Consider the following 21,718-nt stretch of genomic DNA (forward strand, 5'->3'; position numbering starts at 1 on the left):
TGTGTGTGTGTCATTTTATTTTAATTTATTGATTTGTTAATGAATCTGCCACTATTATGTTGGTTGATGTCTTGTTAATCCGTTGTTCAACGCATAGTAACTGGGAATTACCTGACGCTGCCTAAATACATTAAACAGTCATTTTTCTTTCGACTACTTTTGGACGAGCTGGTTTTGTCCGCTCTCTATCTGGGACAAACGTTCCAACCCTTCAATGGCGGTCACCGTTTTCTCCATAAGCTCATTTACCTCCACTTCCACCATTTTGAGAAAATCTTCTCTGCTAGAGTTACGTACCCTGAGGTCGTTCTGCAGCTCCACGAGTGGAGTTATCTTTCCTTGTTCGAATCTTAGCACCTGCACCTCCCCCCGAAAGTGCCTTTCTTCAACACTCGGGTAACCCCCCATGTGTAAAACTTTTCTGACGATACGATCAGTTATTGAAGCAATTGTTATAAAACATCAACAACTTCAATGCACTCGCATCAAAAACGACTGCAAAAATAAAATGAAGTCTGATATGAAACTGCTTTTTTATAATCTATAGTTCCTGTAACCAAGGAGGCTATGATATGCTTACCAAGATTTGTTTTAGCGGTAAATCCAAACATAAACTTGAATTACCAGAAGAAGTTGTCACTTTAAACACGAAATTGGTCACACTAACAAAAATAATGATTACAATTCAAGAAAGATGAAAAATATGCATATTGCTTTCGACACTACTTCTTATTTTTACAAGATACAAACACAAAACTGCTGTGGAGAGTACAGGGTGTAATCTGTCTTGTCGATTTAAGACAATTTTGTGGAGAGACAATCTTTTACTGCAAAACAAATCCAGGTTGTGTTTCGTTGATATGATGTCTTACCGACTACACTCAGACAAATGTTTTTATCTTGCAGTGCCAACAGATCACCACCAAGTTACAAGAACAGAATGAGTCTGCGGGTTCATATGTGCTTGTTTGTCTGAATATCAGTGGCTGTTACCCTGGGCTGAGTCCACAACTTTATCCTGCGTCAAAAATAATGTTCTTTCTGCCTTTTGCACACACGCGTTTGGATTTCACGATTACCGCAGGTGTAAAATTGCAAATCAGTGAAGTCGACGGCTGACCGTTACAATGCAGACACTCGACAGTCTGAATGTTCAAGCCGAAAGTTCTTTGTGTTTACTTTCATGAAACTAAACTACAGATGTGTCCAGCATTGTCACTTGGGTTTATTCGATCATGCAGGGTGAATTAACCTTCGGATTAGAGCTCCGGTCAATACTGCAAATTGTATGCCGTTTTGAATCTGACGGGCATACCACTAGGCAGTTGAATGCAGTCAAACACAACTCACTTTTCATCAATGTTTAGAGCTACAAATGTAAACATCTGATTGCAGTTAAACGGGGCAGATCATACCTCACTGTTGAGCACTACCTCCTCCCCACTGTCTGCTCCAGATCTCTTCCCCTTGGTTGCTACCATACTGAGTCACGCTACCTTCAGCCTCCTTCAGTTTCCCTTTCTCCACGCGCTCTTTTTTGTGGGCAACAATTCTACTCCCATCTGGTGCTGTGATTGTGACCGTGCGTTCGCCCTTGTAATAGTCAATCTCGTTTTTATTGCGGCAGAAGGCGAACTTGAAACACATTTTCACCACGACGTATGTAAGAGCAACAGAACATACGACAAATTTACAACAGAAAGACAGATAGGTGCTTTCAGCCTCTTCAGTGTCTGGCTTGGATTTGTCGTTCATTTTCAATGGTCATGGAATAACAAACTAGCATGATTCGATGTACCACAGTTTAAACCAGCAGTTTCTAACCCCAAATCATCTTAGTCAAACAATGCTCTTTCAAGAGTGTTCAACTGCAAGTTATACGTTAGTTGTTCCCACGATTCGGAGAAAACAGGCATTTGTTCAGCTCTGTTCTGACGTGTCTTTGGTTTGAGGTATGATGACACTAATATCAGTCTTTTAGAGTGTTCGACCTCAACATTTAAGATAAGCTTATATGAATTCTGCCAGCCCTGATTTAAAAACTTGGATGCACACTTTTGAGTTTATAGATTCGCCATCTGCAGACGAACACTCGCTGGAAAAGTTGTCTTGCCCCTGCGTGTCTGTCTCCTTTGCATTCGCCTTCGATTTTTCTTTCCCAATGCCAAAAATTGCAAGGGTTTTCACAAGGAAGCTAGATTTCCTGGGTGGGGGTCCGGTATCCTCGGTGTCAACGTCTGATTTACGTGTGCTGGTCCCAGGAACGGCTTTGGAATCAGGATTGTTTGAACTTGTGGACGCTGCCGAATGATCGTCGCCGATATCTAACTTTGTCCCCCCATCACTGTCAGGGCCAGCTTCAAGTCCACCTCCCACAAGGGTCTGGCTACTCGTGGACTTATTGTCACAAGCTGCACGTGCACTGTTCGACAAGGGTTGGCCCGTGATAGGCGTTATGTCATCAATCTCTGGGAGAGCTTTCAGAACAGGGCCATCATCAGACGAAGAAGAACCGCGAAGGTCCGGCTTGTCCCTGTTTTGCCCGAAGTGAGGATGTCGTGGTGGGCCCTTATTGGGGTCTTCTTCTTCGCTGCTGGACGCTGGTTGAGTCTTGTCACCCTTGTCTTGTCCAGTGGTCAGGGACAAATGGAATGTTTTCTCGCCTGTTGCTGTGTTTATTTTCTCAGCGACGTAGTGCCCGTGCTTCAGTTTGTCTCTGTCGATCACCTCGTTCTTGTGCATGTAAAGCTCTGTGCCATCAGGCCGGAAGATTCTCGTCGTTCGCTCGTGGTTCATAAACACTATTTCGTCTCTGTGTGACTTGTTGCCCATCTCTGCTCTGACACATGGTAGAATTTGTCATCAGTTTTTTTCCGGGACCAGCCAAAAGCAAGACTGGAAGAAGTGTTCACGCTTCCACAAAGCCATATGATTCAATATTAACACAAAGGTACCTTCAGATCCTGTCAACAAGATATGGCGGTCTTTGGTGGTTAATAGTTCATGACATCAGTCTTGGCCGGTTTTCATTGATGTCGTTCTTGGGACAGTGGTGGCTGTTTTGATGTTGCGATTCTTGATACTTGTTGAGTGTTAAAGACTAGTTGGTAACACCCCGTTGAGAACCATTCTGGATAGCAGCCTCCACACTTGTCTTCATGAGCTGAACATTGCTGCTTGCTGTCTTTACCATGATATTCTGAGCGGCTTCGTGTGAACTCTTGAAATCTTTCTTGTCCTTGTCCTCGTAGATGATTTTCCCTTGTGAATTGTACAGTGTGACTGTCTTCTCGCTGTGCATTTCCGTTCTATCAGAATACCACCAGTTCCCCATCTCGGCTGAAATGCAATGGAAATGACTTTGAAGAAATGGCCAAACTTTCCACTGCACCTGATACAAGTTACAATTTCTTGATCACACCAACCGAAATGTAGATAGGAACAATGACGAAACGTGTCCTTTTGTTGTCTGCCTGGTGTGTGTAACGCATTACCAGCTCAATAGAAGAAGAAACATGCTCCTTTAATTGTCTCTAGTCTGTTTCATTAGATTTTGCGTTATTGAGTGATGATGGTCACATAAATGACTGTTGATGACCCCGTCACTGCGGAACTGAAGTGTGGATAATGTCTTCAGGGACCTGAAATTTAAATTGAAGAAGCTATCAGTAAATGAGACGCAAGCGTTAACGAATCGCTTTTCTTCTATAGTTTACAGGCAAAGAGAGGGTAGCAATTATTCAAGAAACACAACCTAACAAAAAACAAAACGAGAAACGCGATAGGGCAGGAGACAGAGAAACAGACCATGAGGGCTCGTTAATAAAGTGGTTATGTAAAAATATTCAAAATTGTATAAAACAAAATATAACAAATACACAACAATAAAAAGCGTACGTCTATAAATAATGAGTGGGAAACGGTTGGGTGGGGATGGGGGGGGTCTTTGTTCTCTTCTTTGTCGTCATCGTTGTCGTTAACAATAATCATAAGCAATAGAAACACCAGAAAAATCACCAGCAACAGCAACCTGAACCGGCCACCAAAACCATCACCACCACAACCCCCACCAGCACCACCAGCACCACCACCACCAGCATCATAATCAGAAATAACATCTTCATAGTCTTAATTACCATTCGCCTGAACACCACCAACACCACAACCATCAGCAGCCGCAACATTCTCACAGTCTTAACTTTTTTGCCAGAACCACCGCCTTAACGAAACACACTATTCCCTCAGTCTTACCTGTGGCCTGAACAGGAATACGGTTGCGCGGAGGACCCTGTTGTTGTGGCTGTTGCTGCAGACGAAGATTCCTGTTACCCATGAGCGTCCGGTCAGTCCGGCGTTGACCAGGTCAGTCTGGTTGTCGGCTTGGATGGAAGCGATTTCTTGGACAGTCGCGTTGGTTCCTTGCACGTAGACGCTGTCGTCGACAGCCAGTATGTTCTGCCCTGTGTTGGAGTTTACTCGTATTTTCTGCTCGCGAGAGTAGTAACCGCCCATGACGACATTTTTTTCGCTGTGTGTAAGTGTGTGCAGCAGTGTTTTGCTTGTTGTTCTTGATAAGTTGGGTTCTTCGTTGATGATGTGATATATGTGCCTGATGAAAAACAAATACATTGATTGAAATGACGCATACATAAATAAATAGAATAAATGAATAAACCATTACAGAAAGAAAGAAAGAAAGAAAGAAAGAAAGAAAGAAAGAAAGAACGAAAGAAAGAAAGAAAGAGAAGTAAATAAGTAAACAAATAAGTAAATAAATAAATAGAGAAATAAATAAATAACCGGTGTTGTCGTCGTCGTAAGCGTCGTTTTCATTTTGACCATGCAATATGAGACAAACTGACAAATAGAGCACATGATCACGGTTGGACGAGCGTCGAAACTCACAGCGAGACATATAAACACTATAGATGAATACCCGCTTCGCCGGGTAGCCGGCTTCGCCGGGAAGAAGTAGAGCCGAATACCCGGCTTCGCCGGGTAAGTGGCGCACCGTACGCCGGCTTCGCCGTGTACCCGGCTTTGCCGGGAAGAAGTAGAGGAATACCCGGCTTCGCCGGGATGAAAGCGTTGTGGACAGTGACCTTCTAAAAATAGTCACGGGAATATGGATGAAAGCGTTGTGGACAGTGACCTTCTAAAAATAGTAACGGGAATAGGGATTGACGCCACACGAAGGAAGGGAGATAAACGCAAAACACTGGAGAAGATAAGGAAGAGTTACTGGGAATGGATCTGGGAAGATGAACAGAAAAACCAAAATCGGTTCAGCGCTGCGCGCTGAGAGCACGTGTTGAAAATTCTCATCGACCAGGTTGTGTCCGGGGTCTACCTGAATATGCCCACCAAATTATAAGCAGATCCATCGAGAACTTTGGCCGTGCATCGCGAACACACACACACACACACACACACACACACACACACACACACACACCCACACACACACCCCCACACACACACACACACAGATACACAGACACAAGTCGTATATATATACTGAACGGCAAAAGTTAGGGACCGCCCTTGAAAAAACCAGGCCGTCCTGACCTGGGCCTCTCCAGAACGCTGTTGGTGGCCTGGAACTTCTGATGCAGCCTGACCACGACAGAATGGGACACTCCAAGTCGTCTGCCCACTTCTCGCTTGCTTACGCCGTCTTGCAGCCATGCGATGGCCCGGGCTTTGTTTAAGGTGGTCACCTTTCGTCTGGGAGGCATAGTGAGAAGATGGTGGCTATATAGCGGAAAATCGCGGGGCTATAAAGCCTAACTGGTGACAACCGTTCACTCTCAACACATCCCCCCTGCACGTGCATAACGAATTGTTCATCTTTCCCGCCCAGACTTGCCCACGCGCCAGCGTAAAAATGGTCCACTTTTTGCAGTTTGGCAGTTTCTGTCTCGTGCCCTAGCCAGGCCTCCGTGGATCCCGAGCAAGTTTCCTGCTAACACAGCATTGCTCACCCACTGGTGTGTACGGCCTGACAGCCATTTGGTTTTATAAACTTAGGAACAAGGAGTTTGGCACAGATGAAGTCAGCTGGTTTTTTCAAGGGCGGTCCCTAACTTTTGCCGTTCAGTATGTATAGATACACGACCATTATTGATATAGAGCTGTGTTGAACTCCCTATTTTGCGATTGTCGACATAATAATAATAATAATTGTCAGTAAGTACTGGTGTCACATGACTGATGTGAACCAGTTGGTTGGCTAATGGCGATGCGCTAAAACTGTTAGCGCACTCTTGGAGTGCGCTAACTTTTCCACAGAGCGTATTCTTCCGCCCTTTGCCTAAGCGAGACTGTACTCTCATCCTCAGAATTAATTAATGACATGTAGCTTATATTCTCCACAATACCAAAATACCATAAATTTCCTGCTTCTCAATTAAAGCAGAAGTGGGTTTTTTCTGAAAGATTGCATGACTGTGCCTGTGCCACAGTTGCCACTGATCTAAAAATAGAACCCCCTGTGTCTAATTTTTCAGTTTCGACTTGCGAAGATTCTTCTCATAATTATGCCGTAGCTTATTATCCACATTACTAAATGATGAGTTAGTATACAATTCCCAGCAGCTAACAGAAAACACAAGTGTTATTCCGATAACGTATACCAGCTAGATCAGCATTTGGAATATACGTAGCAGACTACGTAGAGGTTACATGCCGAGTCTCAGTGATTATTAAAAATAATGGTCGAAGTTAGCGGATCATGAAAAATGCGAGCTTCAGCTACACCTCCTCCCTCCAACTGAATACAGCACACTCTCCCCCTCTTACATTCTTTCTTGATTTTGCCTGCCTCCATGCTGTATTGATCGTTTCTATCACCTCCCCTCTTTCGAACGGAAAGTCCGTCCAGTCCTGGGGAACTTTGCAGCAAGCATCGGGCCAAAGTGTTTCCGATACTGGCTTTCCAGTGTTGCCGTCTGGAAAATCCCAGTCTATCGATACAGGGTTTTTCTAGGCACCGCTTTACTTGGGCACAAACCAAAGAAAAACAGCATGGCAGTTGTCTGCCTATAAGTGCTATATTAATTAATTTAGCACACTGCTTTTTAGTTTTGTAAAAGCAAAAAACAAACAAACAAGCAAGCAAACAAATAAACATATAAAACAAAAAAATCCCAATTTGCACAGACAACAGTTAAAGGCACAGTGCAGCTCACAGCCTTTGTTTTGCGTTTTTGTTGCAGCTGAGTGCATTTACAGTTCAAAAATCCTCATATAGTAGTGAAACAAACCCAAAACTACCCAACGACGACATCTGTGAAGCTCGACAGTTTCTTTTTCACGCGAGTGCATAAATTAACCTAGTTATTACGTGGTGTTTGGTCGGAGTTCGATTCAACTGAGTGATTCCTGCCTCCATTTTGTTTTACACAAACTCATGATGACGTCTGACATAGTTTGCTAGTGACGTGTCTTTTTGTGCATGATGTGGTGATCTACCTGATCTAAATTTAGATCCAAAAATAGGCCAAGACCAGCCGGGTCCGAGTACGAAATTAATTCGTAAAAATTCGCAGTTCTTGACTCTTTGGGTGCAAGTCAATGAAACTTGGTAGTTCTTCTGACGGATAGCTGCCTGAGGTATGACCAAAAGCCCCATGGGCTCCGTGCACCTGGATTGGACAAGTTCAGTATCTTTAAGCGGTTCATCTTTGGAAGGTGTCGAGGTAGAAGGCCCTCATACCGGGTACAATCCCAGTCGGATTTCAGGTGGTTTTTGAGATGGCCACACGGAAAGAAAGCAATACAATTATCGCTCTGATTGCATACATTACATTGCTTCTCTTATCTGTCCTTCTGCTGCTGATTAAGAAATTATGTGTAACCAATTTGTTACAAGTAGGCTACTCTTTGTATACAAAGTTTGCGAAACAAACCCAACCAAACCTCAACAACAATCGAACTGTCAGTAAATCATCAAGTGGACCGGAGTATCGTGCAGCTTAGACATTGACAATTCTTACCCCCTACTCAAACATTGTCACATCAAACAACGCTTCCAACCCTCACCCCCAAACAACCAACCGTCACCATCTTTCTGTCGCGGCAGTTGTGATCCGGGAAATCCGATTTCTCTGTTTCCCCGAACAGACGTTACAGCATCATTTTTTTGTTTACATTTCTGGAATTTCCAACATTCTACACAAATCGCCGCAGCGTTTTTCTCTTTGTACCACCACCCCATCGCACTACACCCCCCCCCCCCCTCAACACTACTGCCCCCCCCCCCCCCCCCTATAATCCTCTTTCTTGATTTTGTCTGACTCGATCCTTTATCGACCTTTCCATTCGTTCGGAAAATCCCAGTTCTGAGGAAACTTGCAGCTAACATCGGACCAAAATGTTCCCGATACTGGCTCTCCAGTGTGGCCATGTGGGAAATCCCAGTCTATCGATACAAGGTTTGTATTGGCACTGTTTCACTTGGGCACAAACCAAAGACAAGTCGCGTAAGGCGAAATAAGGCGAAATAACAACATTTAGTCAAGCTGTCCAACTCACAGAATGAAACTGAACGCACTGCTTTTTTCCCGAAGACCACATACTCGTAGTTTCGTCAGTCCATCGCTCGTGGCAAAGGCAGTGAAATCGACAAGCCATGCAGAATAGTGCGATAGTGGTCGCGCTGAGCAGGATAACACGCTTTTCTGTATGTCTATTCTTTTTAGCTTACTGAGTTTGTTTTTAATCCAAACATATCATATCTATATGTTTTTGGAATCAGGGACCGACAAGGAATAAGATGACATTGTTTTTAAATCGATTTCGGAAAATTAATTTTAATCATAATTTTCATATTTGTAATTTTTAGAGCTTGTTTGTAATCCAAATATATGTATATGTTTTTGGAATCAAAAAATGACGCAGAATAAGATAAAATTATTTTTGGATCGTTTAATAAACAAATAATTTTAATTACAAGTTTCCGATTTTTAATGACCAAACTCATTCATTAGTTTTTAAGCCACCAAGCTGAAATGCAATACCAAATTCCGGCCTTCGTCGAAGATTGCTTTGCCAAAATGTCAATCACTTTGATTGAAAAAGGAGGGTGTGACAGTGCCGCCTCAACTTTTACAAAAAGCCGGATATGACGTCAGCAAACGTATTTATCGAAAAAAAGAAAAAAAAGACCGGGGATATCATTCCCATGAACTCTCATGTCAAATTTCATAAAGATCGGTCCAGTAGTTTAGGCTGAATCGCTCTACACACACACACACACACACACACACACACACACACACACACACACAGAGACACACACACACACACACACACACACACACACACACACACACACACACACACACACACACACACCACGACCCTCGTCTCGATTCCCCCTCTATACGTTAAAACATTTAGTCAAAACTTGACTAAATGTAAAAACAAGTCGCGTAAGGCGAAAATACAACATTTAGTCAAGTAGCTGTCGAACTCACAGAATGAAACTGAACGCAATGCAACGCAGCAAGACCGTATACTCGTAGCATCGTCAGTCCACCGCTCATGGCAAAGGCAGTGAAATTGACAAGAAGAGCGGGGTAGTAGTTGCGCTGAGAAGGATAGCACGCTTTTCTGTACCTCTCTTCGTTTTAACTTTCTGAGCGTGTTTTCAATCCAAACATATCATATCTATATGTTTTTGGAATCAGGAACCGACAAGGAATAAGATGAAAGTGTTTTTAAATTGATTTCGAAAATTTAATTTTGATAATAATTTTTATATTTTTAATTTTCAGAGCTTGTTTTTAATCCAAATATAACATATTTATATGTTTTTTGAATGAGAAAATGATGGAGAATAAGATGAACGTAAATTTGGATCGTTTTATAAAAATTTTTTTTTTTACAATTTTCAGATTTTTAATGACCAAAGTCATCAATTAATTTTTAAGCCACCAAGCTGAAATGCAATACCGAAGTCCGGGCTTCGTCGGAGATTACTTGACCAAAATTGCAACCAATTTGGTTGAAAAATGAGAGCGTGACAGTGCCGCCTCAACTTTCACGAAAAACCGGATATGACGTCATCAAAGACATTTATCAAAAAAATGAAAAAAACGTCTGAGGATATCATACCCAGGAACTCTCATGTCAAATTTCATAAAGATCGGTCCAGTAGTTTAGTCTGAATCGCTCTACACACACACACATACACCACGACCCTCGTCTCGATTCCCCCCTCTATGTTAAAACATTTAGTCAGAACAGCATGGCAGCTGTCTGCCTATAAGTGCTATATTAATTCATTTAGCACACTGCTTTTTAGTGTTTGTTACAATTTTGTTTATCTCAGTTGCAGAAAAGAAAGCAAACAAAAAAAACAAGAGGCGAAGCCTTCAAGGCTCACGTAAGAAATCGACAAACAGTAACACAAACTCAATCACTCCGTCACACATATACACACCAGGGGCGGATCAGTTGCTTTGTAAGGGGGGGGGGGGGGCACTTTGAATCGAAAGTGAATGTGATGGGCGCGAAGCACCCGAATTTGCTAGGGGGGTCCGGGGGCATGCTCCCCGGGAAAAAAAAATTGCCCAAAGAAGCAAAATGGTGCCATCTCGTGCCATTTGAACTTAGAAATGGTCATAAAATCAGCATAGAAAAATCTTTTTATTTTCTTCTTCTTTTTTTTTTTTTTTTTTCGGGGGGGGGGGCACGTGCCCCCCCCCCCCCCCCTCGTCCGCCCCTGCACACAGTAAGCATAGGTGAAACTGTGCAAGAAAGCGAGACCCTGGATCTGCCAACTAGTCTCGGCCCGCTCACAATAACAATGACCGAGACTTTCAGTAATTCCTTTGCGTGACGTCTAACCCTCTTACGTCATAATGTGACGTCTTCAAATAGTTTCTATCACACACGTCAAACACTTTTGACCGAGACGTAATCTTCTTATGCGAGCTTTATCCATAGACTCGGAAATGTTAAAGTTTCTATCACACACACACACACACACACACACACACACACACACACGCACGCACGCACGCACGCACAGACAGACAAAGTTTATCATCGCATAGGCTACACTTACGTGAGCCAAAAACAAGCAAAAAAAAAGAAAAAAGAAAAAAAAAGAAAAATAGATGCCCAATTTCCCCAGACAACAGTTAGGCTGTTGATCTTTGGAATGTGTCCAAGCAGCCGCAGGCCAGTCTTATACCGGGTAAAAAGCTAGTCGGATTTAAAGGTGATTTTCAAGACGGTCACACGGAAAGAAAGCCATTCAATGCTCGCTCTCATTGCATACATTGCATTGCTTCTCTTTGACATTCTGCTGATTAAGAAACTTGTAACCAATTTTATATAAGTAGTATTGCAAAACAAACGCAACCAAACCTCAACAACCTCAACTGTCAGTTAATCAACGAGTAAACCCGGTTGGAGAATCATGCAGCTTAGACATTGACAGTTCTTACCCCCTACTCAAACATTGTCACATCAAACAACGCTTCCAACCCTCACCCCCAAACAACCAACCGTCACCATCTTTCTGTCGCGGCAGTATGCATCCGGGAAACCCGATGTTTAGGTTTTCCCCAACATTTCTGGAATGTCCAACATTTTACACAAAGCGCCGCCACGACTTTCTCTTTGTACCCTCACCCTATCGCAGTACCCCCCCCCCCCCTCCCCTATACACTACAGCCCCCTCTCCCCCCCCCCCCCCCCTAAGCCCATTTCTTGATTTAGTCTGACTCCATCCTTTATCGACCTTCCCATTCGTTCGGAAAATCCGCCAAGTTCTGAGAAAACTTGCAGCAAGCGTCGGACCAAAGTGTTCCCGATACTGACTTTCCAGTGTGGCCATGTTGGAAATCCCAATCCATTGTCCAGTTTGTGTTAAGGGCATCGTTTCACTTGGGCACAAACCAAAGTAAAACTGATTTCTTCATATAAGTGTTGTATTCATTTAGCAGACTGGTTTTAGTGGAAGAAACATAACTTAACTCAGTTGCAGATAAAAAGCAAACAAACAAAACAGAACAAATGTTCTATACTTGTTCAGAATGGAAAGAGCTAACGGATCACGCATCCTACATTTTGAGCACTAAGTTAACAACAACAACAAAGATATAGATAAAACATGTTAAAAACAAACAAAACTGTCTCCCTAAATTTGAAAATAACTCTGAACCAGTAGTAAAGTAGGTGACAGAAAATATATCAACATGTACTTACAGAAATGGACAGAGAGAGCCTCACAGGAGAAGGACAAAGCCCCAAAAAGCAGCAAGGTTAACCCGAATTCTGCTGGTGCACAGCGCATGCCCTTTTATAGGCTACCCCGTTCTGTCTCAAACGAAAACTGCAGCGTTCACTCATGATAACGCATCGGAAATTTACATATTACTCAGCAAGTTCTATCTCCCCCCCCCCCCCCCCCCCCCCCGATGCGCTGTCTCTAAAAGCGAATAGAGGTCGAGGTCGTTTACTCTATTTCTGATAATTTGCAATGTTTGATTGAAACGGTTCGGGAATTCCCGTAGTCAGGAATAGTGAATTATCATGATCGTATTTCGATACTTTGACGAGACAAACCCAATGCTGGTGTGTCGAAGAAGACAGCCACAGCGGGCTTGTTCGAATCGAGTCAAAGTATCACACCATATCTTCAACGTATTACCAATACCTGTCCCAATATAGACCAATTGGTCTAAGAGGACGTTAAACCCTAATAGTCAGTCAGGAGTTAATGCTAGTTCGGAGTTGCATAATGTCCAACATTCTACACAAAGCGCCGCAGCGAATTTCTCTTTGTACCCTCACCCCATCGTACTACCCCCCCCCCCCCCCCCTATACACTACAGCCCCCTCTCCCCCCTAAGCCCATTTCTTGATTTAGTCTGATTCCATCCTTTATCGACCTTCCCATTCGTTCGGAAAATCCGCCAAGTTCTGAGAAAACTTGCAGCAAGCGTCGGACCAAAGTGTTCCCGATACTGACTTTCCAGTGTGGCCATGTTGGAAATCCCAATCCATTGTCCAGTTTGTGTTAAAAGGGCTTCGTTTCACTTGGGCACAAACCAAAGTAAAACAGCCTGTCTGATTTCTTCATATAAGTGTTGTATTCATTTAGCAGACTGGTTTTAGTGGAAGAAACTTAACTCAGTTGCAGAAAAAAAGCAAACAAACAAAACCAAAAGCAAACACACAAACAAACGAAAAACCCCAAGAAACAAAAAACCAAACAAACAAATCAAACAAACAAACAAACAAACAAACAAACAAACATCTTTCCAATTTGCAGTTAGGCTGTTGATTTTTGGAATGTGTCCAAGCAGGAAGCCACCCTTATTAAACGCTACTCCAATTTATGGTTGTTTTCAAGATGGCCACACGGGAAGAAAGCCATTCGATCATCGCTCTCATTGCATTGCTTCTCGTATTTGTCCTTTTGCTGATTAATAAACTTGTAAGCAATATTATATGAGTACTCTTGGTATAATTATACAGCTTGCAAAACAAAAGCAACCACACCTCAACAACAATGACAGGAATCGAACTGTTAGTTAATCATCGGGAGAACCAGAGTATCCAGCTTGTACATTGACACGTCACTAAATGACTCCTAAACTTCTCCATCAATCAAAACGAGGTATTTATCGGAATAAAACTCTAACGAATCACAGCTTTTACCGGTCTCTCAACCGGCGCACATTTACCCAAAATACTATAAACTATAATAATTATGTTGTGCGGGACTTTTAAGCCTGTCGTCCACTAGGAATTAAAAGAAATGCACACAACACTGTCGACGCAAACGAGCGTATCCCGCACACGCAACGCACTCGCTAAACCATGATTCGCACAAGACAGACAGACAGACAGACAGAATGACAGACATAGACAGACAGAGAGAGAGAGAGACAGAGAGAGAGAGAGACAGAGAGAGAGAGAGACAGAGAGAGAGAGACAGACAGACAGAGACCGAGACAGAGAGACTGACAGACGGCCATGGGACAGAGAGACAGACAGAGGGAGAGAAGTGGACACTGAGACAGGCAGGTAGACCGACAGAGGCAGATAGAGTGACAGCCATAAGTAGAGGCGTAGAGAGTCAGAGAAAGTATCAATCAATCAATCAATCAATGAGTCTTATATCGCGCATATTCCGTGGGTACAGTTCTAGGCGCTCTGCAGTGATGCCGTGTGAGATGAAATTTTATACGGCCAGTAGATTGCAGCCATTTCGGCGCATATTTACCTTTCGCGGCCTATTATTCCAAGTCACACGGGTATAGGTAGACAATTATTAACTGTGCCTTAGCAATTTTGCCAGGAAAGACCCTTTTGTCAATCGTGGGATCTTTAACGTGCACACCCAATGTAGTGTACACGGGGGGAGGTTCGGACACCGAAGAGAGTCTGCACACAAAGTTGACTCTGTGAAATAAATTTCCGCCGAACCTGGGATCGAACTCACGCTGACAGCGGCCAACAGAATACAAATCCAGCGCGCTACCAACTGAGCTATATCCCCGCCATCAGGGAGAGAGAGAGACAGAGAACGACAGAGCGAGAAAGAATCTTTGAAACCAAACCGCCGAAATTCACATACAAATAAAATAAATAAAGCCAACACATAATACTGACACAATGCAACGGAAAGAGCGAGTGCACAAACATTAGCAGATGTTTACTGGAGCGGATGAAAAACGCGGACAAATATTCAGCACAGTAAAATCACACAACCATACCGATAACACTTAACTCTTACTTTGCACCTAAGAAAAAAAAAAGCATAGCAACAAAGTCAAGAATGCTTTTCAAGAGAACAAAGAAAGGAAATGTAGAGAAGGATAAACCAAACCAAGCAAATACTCAAGTAACAAAAACAAACAAACAACAACAAACCGGCAGACACTGACAACACATGAAATAAGCATTAAAGCAAAACAACAACAAAACCCTTTCGGCGCGTCAATCAGTTTAGTCTGAGTGAACTACTTGTGGTGAACATAAAAAAACAAAAGTGCAAAAGCAAACAACAAGAAAAAAGTTCAGATAAGACCAGGGCGAACACCAAAAGACAACCCATTTGACACTTTCTTAAATAATCGAGAAAAAAAAGAAAAAGAAAAAAAATTCAAGTTTAAAAGTTTGAACACGGGATAAACAGTACCCTCAATGCAGTTTATCTCGGACTAAAGTCTCAAAACTCGACTCGTGCATAACAGCCCTGAACCGTTTCTCATTTGCAGGCTGTCTATATATTTTAAGAAAAAATCCCGTAACAGGTGAACAAAAGTTACAAAAGAAAACAAATCGAACAATGTTCTATACTTGTTCAGAATGGAAAGAGCTAACGGATCGCGCATCCTACATTTTCAGCACTAAATTAACAACAACAACAACAAAGATATAGATAAAACATGTTAAAAACAAACAAAACTGTCTCCTTAAATTTGAAAATAACTCTGAACCAGTAGTAAAGTAGGTGACAGAAAATATATCAACATGTACTTACAGAAATGGACAGAGAGAGCCTCACAGGAGATCCTTCTGAAGGACAAAGCCCCAAAAAGCAGCAAGGTTAACCCGAATTCTGCTGGCGCACAGCGCATGCCCTTTTATACCGTTCTGTCTCAAACGAAAACTGCGGCAGGAACAGCCCTGAACCGTTTCTCATTTGCAGGCTGTCTATATATTTTAAGAAAAAATCCCGTAACAGGTGAACAAAAGTTACAAAAGAAAACAAATCGAACAATGTTCTATACTTGTTCAGAATGGAAAGAGCTAACGGATCGCGCATCCTACATTTTCAGCACTAAATTAACAACAACAACAACAAAGATATAGATAAAACATGTTAAAAACAAACAAAACTGTCTCCTTAAATTTGAAAATAACTCTGAACCAGTAGTAAAGTAGGTGACAGAAAATATATCAACATGTACTTACAGAAATGGACAGAGAGAGCCTCACAGGAGATCCTTCTGAAGGACAAAGCCCCAAAAAGCAGCAAGGTTAACCCGAATTCTGCTGGCGCACAGCGCATGCCCTTTTATACCGTTCTGTCTCAAACGAAAACTGCGGCATCATGAAAACGCATCGGAAATTTACATATTACTCAACAAGTTCTATCTCTCTCCTCCCCCCCCCCCCCCCCCCCCCCCCGATGCGCTGTCTCTAAAAGCGAATAGAGGTCGAGGTCGTTTACTCTATTTCTGATAATTTGTAATGTTTGAAGGTAACGGTGCGGGAATTCCCGTAGTCAAGAATAGTGTACGCAGCTGCGAGTAAAATACTGTGCATCGTAACATCATTCCTGAGTAAAATTCGCGCCTCGCTGTTCTGTGCCGTATGCCTGTTTTTTCCTGCCAGTGCTACAAAGAGAGTGTCAATAGAAGTAGTTACCTTCCCACCTTACGACCCCGTATACCCTCTTTGGCTGCAGCCGTATCGTGTGTTGAATTGAGAAAAAAGCCGGCAAACCAAGTGAGAAGAGCGAGACACCAGTGAGTATCCACGTACGCTGATAAACAGGAGTTAATGCTACTTCGGAGCTGCATAATGTGCCCTCTCCTTACAACACACACACACACACAGGCACACACATACACTGACACACAGGCACACACATATACACGCACACACACACACCCAACACTCACCGTCGTGACACACACACCGGCACGCACAAGCACAAGCACACACACACACACACGGCACACACACACACACACACACACACACACACACACACACACACACACACACACACACACACATCTGGCACAACATTCTATAAGATAGTTTTATTTCATAAGTAATAACGTTGATACATTCTTTCCAACAAATACATGGAAACATGAAAAATGCTCTATAACTTCAAGAATTGATAACAAGTTTCTGCTAGAACTACCATATAACGCACATTGTTATTTGACGTCAAGGATAGTTTTCACATTTCGATTAGTTTGCGAGTAATATTATTATTATTATTATTATTGTGATCATTTTTGTGAATATTGTCTGCGGATCTACCTCACAAACACTATGTCCACAAGGGAATTAAAGGTTCGTGCTGTGTCGTAAGTCCTGTATTGGAATAAGAAAATGTAATGTTTTGGAAAAAAACACCCATTATTTCTCAATAGATTGATAAATTAAAAAATCCAAAATATGTTTCAATAATGTATACACAAATAAATGCACCTGCAAGTCGAAAAAAATGGTATCGCAACCCGATGGACATTTGCAAAGGACGAAAGTCAACATCAACAACTAATCATTATGGCAAAACTCGCAAAAAAAAAGTATTTCCACTCCCGTTCATCTGAACACATTTGAGCAAAACCTGAATTGCTTCACATGAAGCAGTTTTTGTTCACTTGCACTTATTTGCCTTATTTTAACAAGGCATTTTCGAAGTAGTATGGCAAACTTGAAGTAAGTCTACTCTGCCAGAGAAAGTTGATTTTGGGGAAACTATGAAATGTACATGGCGGCCATAATTAATATTTTGCTGACATCTACTTCCTCTAGCACATAATCAAAACCAAACATGCGAACACGGGTACATAATGATGTAGACCAACTGTTCCGGCGATACCCTCCTCACTGCCAGGTTCCAATTAGTCACAGTATGTACCTAACTCGAAAAAATACACTAATTATTTCATTCATTAGCGACTATCACGTGTTAGATCCAGTTATATACAGTGAGCCTGATATCAAAGGAAAGTACAGAGTCTTGGGAACGCAGCAGTACAAAAATCAAGAGTACTGGTCATGAAACGGAGACGCACGATGTACTTGAAAACTGTGACTTTTGTACACGTACTAGTTGACTTAACCTCCACCTTAAATATGTGCATAATGATGCAATGCGTGCACATCAAACTGACAGACACCTGACGGCCGTTTGTAATTTGGCACACAAACACATTTCGGCTGTCAGTTTGCACTCCGCTTGCTCATGGACAGCTCTTTCGATGTAATGTTAAACTTTAGCGTTGTACATTCATAGCTCACAATTCAGTGGCATCTAAGACACCAGTTTTGCACCCAAAAAAACTGCCTTTCTATACATAACAAGTCATTTCAAATACTTTTTCAAGTCACGGAATGAACTGTACTGATGCTTTTCCTTTACATTAGTTTTACAAGGAAAACATCGGCACAGCCACCATATCGAAGGAGGGGAGGCAACTCTGTCGATATTGCGTATGCATTTTCTCGCCATTTTCGTCGATCACACGACCAAATTGAATAATTATGCTTAAGTTTGGAGCTCTATCCGCCAATTAATTTGACGGTAAATACTCTTTGGTGAGTCATTAAAGGGACTTATTGTATTAAAAATACGACAAAACTGCCATTGGATTGTGAGCAATGAATCAACAACGCTAAAGACTTGGATTAAATGTGGTATAATGTATGTGAGCGATGTGTGTGAGAATGGACGTTTTGCTACCTATGAAGAAGTGTGTGAAAGAACTGGCTACACTGCAAATAGATTGCTTGAGTACAATGTTGTTCGTACAGCTGTACATCTCCTTTTAAGAAATGTAGCTACAGACGATGTAAATTGTTAAGTTTGTGACGTTCCGACCTTTTGTGGAAAAAACGTTAGATCAGTAAAAGAAATTTGAAAGATTCTCGTAAGAAAAAAATACAGCCCACCCTGTTCAGAAGGATTTTGGAGAAGAAAGTTAGGATTTGAAATGGACGAAAAGAATTGGAACTTAGCAGCCACTGTCGCTAGTGAAGTTCGATTACGTGTACTGCATTGGAAAATATTGCAAAACATTTATCCAACTAAAATTTTAATGTGTAAAATGAAAGTGAAGGCTGATAAAAACTGTACATATTGTGAGGATGAACTTGATGTATTGGAGCATTTTTTCTTTGAATGCCCAACCGTGCTCAGGTTTTGGAAATATATTGAAATGTACATATTAGTAAACATTGGCGAAAGAATTAGGTTGAATGTTACAGATGTGCGTTTTGGTATAAAAAGTAACAGCAAAAATATGAAGAAGATTAATCATATTATTTTAATCGCAAAGATGTGCGTAAGCATTAAAAAAAAACGATTCACGATTAACACTGGAAATTATTTTTGGAAATCATGTTGTTTTAAGATTTCGTTAGTCTGAAGTTTTATTAATAAGAAACAAATTGTTTATTGTCTCTGATTTAAGTTAAAGCATGTAAATGAGAAAGTATGTGTACAAACAGAAAACACAGTTACCATGTTTGTTATCACGTGTTTATTGATTGATTAAAAATTTTGAAAAACAAAACAAAACAAAAAAACAACAACGCTAAAGTTCAACATTACGACCAATTATATCACATGTTTCGTCAAGCTAGAAGACAATCGTGTAAAAGACACTCTCGCCTGCGTTCGTTGAGAGCGGTTAGCTTCCTTAGGGGCTCCGCTCACATATGTAACTTCAGCAGGACCGACGACGCACTGCAGTTTATCCCAGCCCGCTACACGTTGCATGAAAAGACAAGAGGCGAAGCCTTCAAGGCTCACGTAAGAAATAGACAAACAGTAACACAAACTCAATCACTCCGTCACACATACACACCCACACACACAGTAAGCTTAGGTGACACTGTGCAAGAAAGAGAGACACTAGATCTAGATCTGTCTGTCTGCATGTAGCCTACTTTCAGGGACACGACTGCCAAATAGTCTCGGCCCGCTCAAAATAACAATGACCGAGACCACACACACCACGCGAGAGAGAAAGACTACAGGGAGGAATGCCGTCATGATGCATTAATTGACGTCAAACACTTTTGACCGTGACGTAATCTTATGCGAGCTTTATCCATAGTCTTGGATAACCACTCACACATAGACTCGGAAATGTTAAAGTTTCTACCACAGACATACACACGCACAAACACACACACACACGCACACACACACGCACAAACGCACAAACGCACAAACGCACAGACAGACAAAGTTACGATCGCATAGGCTACACTTCGTGAGCCAAAAACAAGCCAAGTACTCGTCATAATGGGCAGAATATACCTGCGCAGTTTCAGCGGCACAGACGACGCACTGCCTATTATTTATGCCACGATAGGGGATATGACGAGTACTTGGCCTGTTTTCCTTTCATGCAACGTGTAGCGGGCTGGAATAATCTGCAGTGCGTCGTCGGTCCTGCTGAAGTTACATATATATGTAAGCGGAGCCCCAAAGCATTGCTTGCCTGAGATCAAAGGCGTGTGCCATTCCTGTTGTCACCACCATCCTCCATTCTCCTTCCCTCGGAGCTCTCCAGAGTGACACATTCAGGTGTTGCACGTGACGCTTTTCCACAGCAACACCACAGTGCCCGGATGTCAGCGTCTAGCAGCCAGAAGCATGGCAGGAAGACTCCGTTTAGCTGTTTAAGCGTTATGCCAGCCAGCCTTATTCTGCTCCCGATGGGGCCAAACTGGAAGTCTTTGAACGAGAACAGGAATAAGACTAAGTAGAGGATGATGCACGACGCTGCGGCCAGAAGGACGTTAAAGGGAAAAGATGGAATGGCCGTTGGCCCCGGTGATTGGGTGCTTGTCGAGGTGAGGGTGCCAGTATCGGTGGTGCGGTAGTTCAGGACAAAGTGTGCGAGCAGCAACACAAGGCAAGACAGGAGAATTAACAAGCTGGGCACGATGTAGTCAACAGCAAGCATCACCCTTATCTTGGACCGCTTCGACTGATAATTAGCGTACTCCGTTCCGCGCGAGTCCTCTACACACACCTTGGTGTTGTCTTTCAGAAAGGTCATGTAATACACCGCGATGAGCACCACCACCACGTACACCACGGACAGCATCACCAACACCACGGCAACGATCTTTTGAACCACACGGGTCAAGATCATAACCCTTTGAAGCCGCACAGCTTGTGTAAAGATCACGGCAGCGACCAATAGCAAGGGCAGAGTGGCCAGTATGAAGGCGACCAGGTCCAGGGCAATGGTCTCTCGGCAGCTTAGATCAAACCCCTCTCCATACCGTCGCACTCGCAGCATGTGGAAGAACACGGAATCGAAAACGCCTTCTAGGATTTCCGCCACACAGCATGCCAGCATGGGGATGAAGTGTGGCGCCTGGTTGGTCACTGTCGGCCGCTTGACGTACAGGTAGACGATCACGGCGATGACAGCGACGTTGAGGAGAAAGGTGAGAACGATCAAAGTAACCCCCGCATCCAGGTAATCCGTCTTGTTGGTGTAATCTATGTAGTGACGAAAGAACACGTCACCTTCAAGATAGCCTGTAGTGGTGGACTCCATCTGTGTTATCTCTGTTGACAGCAAAGTGAAAACGTCCAGGTGAATAATGACATTAATACTGACTGACCAATGCAGTTTCGTATTAAATAAAACACACAAGCTGGTATCAACATGACTAGCTGGACCCAGACAATCGAAAGGCCTGTCAGGCCGTATGAACCAAAAATTAATGTAAACCAATTCCTCCCACTAGTCATATTACACTGACTCAGCATCTCTGCGAGGCATTTGAACTTCGTCATTAGTTTATGTCCAATTATAAGCTTGTGCATTCAGTTTTCTGGGATGGAGAAAAGCGTCCTGCGTGGGCTGGTTGAAGGTCGACGCCAAGCGGTTCGTGATGAGGGTCTTAGCCTCTCGGTAGGACCGTTTTTTGGTGGTTTTTTTTGTTTTTTGTTTTTTCCTCAGTTGTA

General features: G+C 42.7%; 1 protein-coding gene across 3 annotated transcripts in view; it reads right to left on the reverse strand.

Moving 5' to 3' along the window:
• Positions 1 to 21,718, reverse strand: part of LOC138961725 (uncharacterized) — a 51,159-nt gene that overhangs the window by 21,830 nt on the left and 7,611 nt on the right. For 2 of the 3 annotated variants that reach the window (XM_070333398.1, XM_070333397.1), the window contains exon 2: positions 16,788 to 21,316. The exons of the other annotated variant lie outside the window; for it this stretch is intronic. In XM_070333398.1, coding sequence (XP_070189499.1) covers positions 20,238 to 21,305 — 1,068 coding nt within the window. In that variant the 5' untranslated portion in view covers positions 21,306 to 21,316 and the 3' untranslated portion in view covers positions 16,788 to 20,237. Of the gene's footprint in view, positions 1 to 16,787; positions 21,317 to 21,718 lie in introns of those variants that run through there. 3 annotated transcript variants of the gene reach the window in all.

This window comes from Littorina saxatilis, linkage group LG3, assembly GCF_037325665.1.
Source record: "Littorina saxatilis isolate snail1 linkage group LG3, US_GU_Lsax_2.0, whole genome shotgun sequence".
Lineage (NCBI taxonomy): Eukaryota > Metazoa > Mollusca > Gastropoda > Littorinimorpha > Littorinidae > Littorina > Littorina saxatilis.